The sequence below is a fragment of the Myzus persicae genome, unplaced genomic scaffold (assembly GCF_001856785.1).
Source record: "Myzus persicae strain clone G006 unplaced genomic scaffold, MPER_G0061.0, whole genome shotgun sequence".
NCBI lineage: Eukaryota > Metazoa > Arthropoda > Insecta > Hemiptera > Aphididae > Myzus > Myzus persicae.
The window spans coordinates 1-8,181 of NW_019101455.1; the positions used below are offsets into that span (position 1 = coordinate 1).

General features: G+C 34.7%; 1 protein-coding gene across 1 annotated transcript; it reads right to left on the reverse strand.

The window, feature by feature from the left end:
* Positions 1-6,220: 6,220 nt before the first annotated feature.
* On the reverse strand, positions 6,221-7,975 carry LOC111029134. The gene is made up of 3 exons (XM_022308008.1): positions 6,820-7,975; positions 6,418-6,755; positions 6,221-6,352 (listed from the first exon to the last, which is right to left on the reverse strand). Exons 1-3 carry the CDS (start codon positions 7,037-7,039, stop codon positions 6,221-6,223), a joined length of 690 nt encoding a protein of 229 aa, XP_022163700.1. The 5' UTR covers positions 7,040-7,975.
* Positions 7,976-8,181: the final 206 nt, after the last annotated feature.

Below are 8,181 nucleotides of genomic sequence, written 5' to 3' on the forward strand. Positions count from 1 at the left end.
TATATAAAAACATCAGTCTTAACTTGACTTTTAACAAAATAAAATAAAGTACAACGTTAAAACAAATAGGTAGGTATTTAAAAACATCAGTCTTAACTTTTAACAAAACTTAAAAATGTTATTTTAACAACTTACAACTTATATAATAAAATATAATCTTATAGTACAAACAATACAAATTATTTATACATATGTTGTGTGTGCTTATCCAACAAATTTTTACTAATTTTATATGTATAACAGTCATTATTATTTTTTGAAATATATTGTTTAGAATGTAAAATACCATTTAATGTCAAATTTCCCAAACGGTTGCGCTGTTTCGTTTTGTTCAAATTTACCTGACTGAAAATGCGTTCAACCGCAGCACTACTATGTGGTAGACAAAATATATTGGTAACCAAAGTAGCCAATTCAGGAAATAGTAGACTATCATCTCCTTTAGTCAAAGATAGATGTTTTTTCCGAAATTCAAATGCGTTTAATGAAACATCTAAGTCATTACTAGCTTTAAGCATTCTCCATTCAATATCCAGAGCATAAATATCAGTAAAAAAGTTAGGGAAGTGTAACGAAATATTTCCTAATGAAGGAAATTTTTCTATGTTTTTCGGTTCTAAAAATGATAATTGTTTCAACGCAATAATTTCCCTTGAATTAAATGGAAACCGCTTATACATTTCATAAGCACATGTAATATAAAAATCAAGGCAATTTGTGCAAAAATTACTTATTTGATCTGCATCAATTCCACTTTGTGTTAAAGAAATAGCTACTTTAGGTCCAAAGTAAATCTCATCATTTGGTAAAAAGTTTATAGGATTACGGTATTGCAGTTTTTCTACTTCAGTATGCAATAATACTTCGGGCTTAATATAACATTGTAAAATGAATATATAAGCACCAATTAACCGTGAATGCAATAAATATACTTTAGGAGTTGCTGATTGAAATTCTAAATTTAAGTTTACTAATGTTGGTAGTACAAATTCCAGAAATTCTAAATACATTTTATAAATAGGATTGTTTAGAGATTCAGAAATTGTTTGAGAATTATTTATACCATCTGCCATCTGTAAACCAAAATACAATTTTAGAGGTACATATTGCTCTAATACCCTCTTCACAACCATTAACAATGACAGCCATCGAGTGCAACTTAATTGCAATAGCTTATGAGGCTTTACATTAAAAAATTGTTGGAATTCTTTGAATTCATGTTGCCTTTTATAACTATGGTTAAAGTAATTATAAATATTTCTAATTAGCATTTCAACCTCATCAGGCAATTTTCTGCAACCATACTCAGCACAAAGAGCCAAGGAATGGCACACACATTTCATGACAAATAGTTCAGGGACATCATTTTTTAGGAGACTTTGTAAAGAATGATTCTTACCCATCATGGCATTGGCACCATCAGCAGCAAAACCAATTAAATTTGTTTGATACGGTATTTCATGGCTATTGAAAAAATGGATAATTGCCTCGTACATACTATCAGCTGTAGCGTTGGCTACTGGAAGTAGATGAAGAAACTGGTCGGTGACTTCTAAGTTCTGGCATGTACGCACTACCATTGCTAAATTTTTCACTGAACTTATGTCAGTCGATTCATCCACTAACAATGAAAACTTGTTAGTTTTTAAATAATTGACCAAGTCTTCAAAACCAGTGGTCGCAATGACATTATTGATAATAGCGGTACATTTTGTCCGATCGCATGTTAATTTTGCCAAATATTTAGGCTCAAGTTGAATGGAGTTTATTAAACTGACTAGATGGTCAGAAACATTAATAGGAATGTTGTGTTCAATGACAAATGAAGCGATCCGAATTTCTGTTTCTTTTATATTTTTCATCACAGCTTTTTGCTTGATCATCGAAGGCATATTAAAAACACTATCGACTTTGACATTATTAGATAATTCGATGTGTTTTTTAGAACTGTTGTGTTTGTAGACTGCTGATATGCCACCTTTGCAATCACATGCACAAGTCCTGCAGTGAAAATGCGTTTCTCCTTTTTTACTTGCAGATATCCATTTGCAAAATTTGTCGTTCGATTCCCAGGCCGTTTGATATTTGTGGGTATAGGCCCACTTCTTTGGTCTTTGAGTGCCAGATGTAGACGCAATTGGTTCTTGGGTATCAGGCTCCATGTCGGAGTCAGTATGATATTCCATTTTGCTAGAAATTAAAAAATATTATGAACCACATGCTTAAATACATTACATTAATTCAATTAATTAATAATTACCTATATATACAGACGAGACAAATACAAAATGTCCGTCAACTGACAACTCACAACACACGTCGTCACGTCGAGAATCGAATATTCGAATCGACCCTTTTCACTTTTGACGATAAAGTATAAACGATAACCTCAAATACTGAACTGAATAGTGAATAAAAAAAAGATTATTGATAATGCAATGTTCTTAACCATCAACCATGGTCACGTTTGGCTATTCTGTGATACGACCGAATTTAGATCGGACGATAAGAAGATTTTGTTTTTGGTCAAAAATATTCGGAAAAAAAAATGTTAAATTAATTTCACATCACTAAATTGAATATTCAGACATTTTTCTCCAATTTTCCCCAAAACATAATATTGTCGCCAAAATTTAATGAATTTCAAAAGTTTTTCTCCAAATCCCCAAAATGTTGAAAATTCTCCAAATTTGGGGAAAAATCCCCAAATCTGGCAACACTGAAGACGACCGACGCGCTACTGACCATAATTGTGACCTAATGTTTGTCTAATTAAATTCCTTTGCACTGTACCAGATTCCTCAGAAAACATTAAATGATTTTCCAATGCCTTCATTAAATCGAGTGTATAAATACCTGCTGTCATGAAATTATCTGAAATTTCGTAAGACCAAGTTAGGGTGATGTCTGGTTTTAGTGTTTGTGGGTTATTTACCTTATGTGGTTTTGATGTGAGGGAAAACCATTTGCCATCTTTCTGAAATTTGGGGGGTAAGTATTCATTACAATCTATTTGAGTGCCATTAGTCTTAATATGTGAGTTTTGGGAGTCATGTTATTATATAATACCGGAAGTTCATTGAAGCATGAAGTTTGTACTGATATTTCTACATTTACTGGCTCACATTTCTGTAAGTAAATAATCTCACCATTTTTGACGGCTATGAAACCTGGTCCTTCCCCAATGGTGTATGCAAATTCGGATAAAGCAAGTGTTAATTTTTGTAAAAAAAAGTTGTCTCTCGAAATTGCATTGTTTTCTAGTTAGGTCTTCGTAAAGATTTGTAGCAGTTCTTTTTATAGTGTATTCTAAATAAACAAATTTCGAATTTATACAGGATAGTAAGTCGGTGTTAAATGGTTCAATTTTTTTAGGTGTAAAACTGTTGACATATATATCGTTGGATAATGTAAGTAATTGATTATTTTCTATTTGAATAACTTTTATATTGCAGGCAAATGTTATAGATATTTTTTTTGAAGCGAAGGCAATGCATGTGGTTTCTACAATATAAGTTTCGATTTTGTAGTTGTTTTTATCTACGGATGTGACAATGGAGGCTGGTCCGTCATATAATACATCGTACTCCGTGATCCTACATTCTGTGTTTTCGTTCGTCCAAATTACTTCCCCCTTATATTGATCAAATCTGTATGAGTCGACAGTTTCAATCTAGAACCGGTTGGTAAGATCAATACATTTTCTTTAGTGTTTACTAATGCTATGCCCTCAGATAAGTGAATTTTGTATTTGGCTTGTACTATGACGTTATTAAATGTACGCCTGGTATTTGTGAAAGTGGTACCTTCACAATTGCCATGTTTATTTAATAATCCCCCACTTGTGTGTGAAGTGATGAACGTTTCATTAACTCGTATGTCTGATATTATGCCTTCAAACGGGGTTTGATAAATTAATTTGTTATGTAAATCTTTACATCGAGCTTGTCTTAATTCGATGATTTCGGAATAATAGCATCTTATTGATCTTATCTCAATTGGAGCTGAAATGAGTGCCTCTGTCAGATGAAAGTTACTAAAACAGCCCCAAATCGATACTAGGTATTTCTGTCGTGAATTTGGCAGTAGCCCCGGCTGTTGCTGTTTCAACTCCTTTAGTAAATATATATTTGGATGTGTTACACACAGCTATTAGCACATAACGTTTTTAAAATTATAAAATTCTTACTTCCAAATTAATGGGCACTCTCCTTTTTTTTTCTCCGGCTATAAAACATAATTTAAAAAACATTTAATTAGATTATGTAGGTAGATTCTATGTTATAAACAAGGCAATCTAAAATACCTTATCAACTTGTGGCAAGTGGAAATTCGGGTACCTTGGGTGAGCGTACTCCTCCAAGGTACCACGAATTGCTGCCAGGCTTTGGTCACTGGGCTGGATCTTTTGCCTCGTGTGTGGTACAATCCACGTGGCCTGTGGGGCGTAGGAGGGATAAACCCCTAACACCCCACCCAAGTTTTTATTGTTGACTTTGCCGCAACCTTCAAATAATATCTAGAACAAACATGACTATTTAATACAATAGTTACAACTATGAGGCCATTAATTATTTAAAAATTATGAACTTACGGATGTTAACCGGTTAGGGTTTCGCAACCAGTCCACTACAGTAAGCGTGCTCTTAGTTGTAGTGGACTCTGTGCCACACAGTGCGATAAATATACACTGAGCTAATTCATTGTACCCATCGAGTGTCTCTATGTATGCAAGTACCATGTCACTTGTGACATTGGTAGCCGGGATTTTATGGCTGTAAGCCGTATACTCCCGGACCACCAATGCCACACATTTTCTAAAATGCATTCTTAGTTGATGGAGAAGTTGGTATCGATGTAACAAAAAATGTATTTCAACAGATTGTGCTCCTATATAAATAACAGTTCAAAAATCAAACAATATTCCAAATATATCATTAAAAAAGGTGGGCTAGTGGATGTCGCTCTGCTGTACTGTAGGTTACAAGTGGGTCACTGTATAATGGATGGTATTGAATTTGAATTCAATGATATATCATTGTATAAGAAAAACGATTCTGAGTGGGATTTTCTGCCTATGTACCTACCTACCACCTACGTGGAATATTTATTTATTTATTAACTTCTTGACGACTTGTTATGTAAATCCACATTTATTGGCAGCGTGGTCACTCGCTCGTTCATTCAAAAGTTATGAAAATTCAAAGTTGCAATGATTTTATATTATAAGTGTGAGCCACCCTATAACGACCTATAGGTTCACCTAAGGTGGTTTTACACAACAAGTCGTCAAGAATATACCCATAAGTCCGGGGCTATACAAGTGATACTCACATGACACGAAGAGACGTAGAGACGAGTAGACGACGACGTTTGTTCGTGGTCAGAACGGAAAAGAAACATCCCAGCTCGGTGATCAATCCCACACGGCATAATATATCCCACCTACCAACATAATCCCACGCCAGTCAGTGCTGCCAAACTTGGTAAACAAAAGTATGGGGGAAAATTAATCGGAGATAGATATAATCTGTGATACAATATTATGATAATAATTATAATATTTTAATCCCGCACTGATAAAAATATGTCGGTAACACGATGAAAAGATAATAGCGCGGACGGCTTGTTTAAATAGTAAATACTAGTAGTTTTATAATCCCTGATGCCGTATTATCATTCTTAACTGGCTGTTTACGTAATTTTCCGACAAAATTAGTAGTTGAGTAAAAGTATAAATACTAAATGGTTAATGGATAGCGTTATAATGATTTCATCTAGTCCTTTAGAAAGATTAAAGGCAAATTTGGATTCACAAGTTGCTCCTAAACATTTGCCGTGCCGTCAAGCTGAATATAAGAGTTTGCATTGTTTTTTAGTTAGAAAAATGAATGATGAGTTATCAGGGTAAATTGATGAAATCAATATTCCATTGTTTATTAAATACTTCTTGGTAATTAATTATTTATTAACGTAATATTTTTCAGGTTTATATAGAGGGTGATTCATTTAACGTAAAACACTCAATATTTCTCAAAACCATTTACTTTTTTCAAATTTTATTTTTTTTTCAAAATTTTATATCCATGCTGTTCTAGAACTATATAATTTTTTCTTATTTTTCACCCCTATATTTATTAGGTAAACCACTATCAACTTTTGATTTTCAAATGACAAAATCGAATTTCGAAAACAGTCGTGTTTATTCACACGTCGGCGACTAGGTCAAGGAATCGTAAATACGCGTACGCCGTTGATCAGAAAATGTACGATATTCGTGCGATTGAGCTGTATTCAATTCAATATATTTAGCCAGCCAATCTGACTGGTTAAACTGGATAACTCTATGTACCTATAAAAAAAATGTTAAAAATCTGTTTTAAAATTTTATAAAATATAAATATTTAATTTTTCAACTATTAATCCATTTTTTAATCGCTTGCTGTAGGTTCCTATAATGTATAATAAAATTTTTTTTCTCCTCGAACGTTCCATCTCACTTAATTTGTTCAAGTTGAAATCAACCCAATTGAAGTCACTGTATGGCATATACTGACTCAAATCCCAGCCATAGAGATTATTACCTGTAAAGTTTGAGTTTGAAAAATGAATAAATAAATAAATGAATAAATAAATATATTTACAGTCCTGGTATATCAACCACGATTTCTCCTTAGTTTCGTCATAGTCTGGGGTCTTTATATTATTCGCTTTGGCATGTCTCATGCTTGTCTGCACTAATCCACCACGAATACCTATGAAAAATATACAAGATTATTATTATACACGCATTTTTTAAAATTATATTGATATACTAACCATTCTCATACATTAATAACATATCGTAATCACTCAACAGCTCCAACTTTTTCCCGGTAAACTTCAACATCGCGTCAAAACTTAATCCTGGTGCAGTAAAATAATACTCCACGTCCAAATTGTACGTCTTTATGCACACATCACGAAAATTTTCAAAGACGTCCGCTAGCAGCAACACGTCGATTTTCAAGTACAGATCGCTGTACTCGCCTAACGTCATGCAATTGAAGTGGTCCCAGATCTGTAAACATAATAATTTTAAAATATAGATCTAAATACGCGCACAGCATATAGCATACCTCCTTGGCGTGATCGAACTCTTCCTCCTTTATCCCCGACTCGGTCAATCTGTTGTAAAAGTCTCTCTTCCTCGGTAAACTAGTCTCGTCCAACCTGCTCCAACTATCCGTATACTCATACGGGTACACCCCTTTCCGTGTCACGAGCGGCATATCGTCTCCAGTAAACACTGTTTCACGAAAGTTTTCAAAACCTGGTGTTATCAGATTTTTAGCGAGTGAAGATAGACTCGTTGCTATGAAGTGGAAAGTATCAATGAATCGAATCGAAAATTTGCTTGACACGTTTTTGGAAAACGATATAAATTTTTCCTCGCTATTCGGTATCACGGTAATAGCTTCAGTGTCGTGACCAAGTTCTGTCACTATCAGGTGCGCGTCATAGTTGGACAAGTTATAGAAGTAGCACGGTACAAAAAAGGGTGTTCGTAGTTTTTGGTTGCATACATTGCAGAGAGCTTGACGGTATTTTCCTGTGAGATTAAAATGGTCGGTTGTCTTACGATATAGTATCTCCGAGGGTGGGCTGAACTCGATTTTACATAAATTGCAATGCGTTGCTGCTTCGTGGGCCTGGACGTCATCCGCGGACATGTTTATGGATATATTGGTCTAAGATTTTTCAATCTTTAACGATATATCCGTCACGGTATCAACGAAATGTCTCGCCACATCAGGCCGACTCTCACTTCCTCGGTAGATAATTGGTGCTGTTGGTGTTGTGGTCACTCAATAGCTCCGTCGGTACATCTTCACTCGCCTTCACAATGAGACCATAGCTCATAGCCTCATGTTTGTGAACAATCTTCGTGTTTTTCCCCTTCACCTCGTCCGTCTTAACTAGCAGGGTCTCAAAATCAGCGTAGATGGCAAATGGGTGTCTCTGTGTGTTTTTCCACGCTTCGAATTTCAGACACTCACCCCCTTAGGCATTTTAGGTAGTATTGGTTTATGCGCCCCGCAAATCAACTTATGCTGCTTCAACGCTTCCTGCCCACTCAGCTTGCGTTTATATATTTGATTTTCGAAGCTGGTAAAGCACCTTTTACAAAATACGACTCTC

Bases quoted from the DNA above. Each gene is read 5' to 3' on its own strand.
- LOC111029134 (XM_022308008.1), bottom strand. From the start codon at position 7,039: ATGACGTTAGGCGAGTACAGCGATCTGTACTTGAAAATCGACGTGTTG. The intron at 6,756-6,819 runs GTTAGTATATCA...TATTTTTCATAG, and splicing joins GTTATTAATGTATGAGAATG to GTATTCGTGGTGGATTAGTG. The intron at 6,353-6,417 runs GTTGAAAAATTA...TTTTTTTTATAG, and splicing joins GATTAAAAAATGGATTAATA to GTACATAGAGTTATCCAGTT.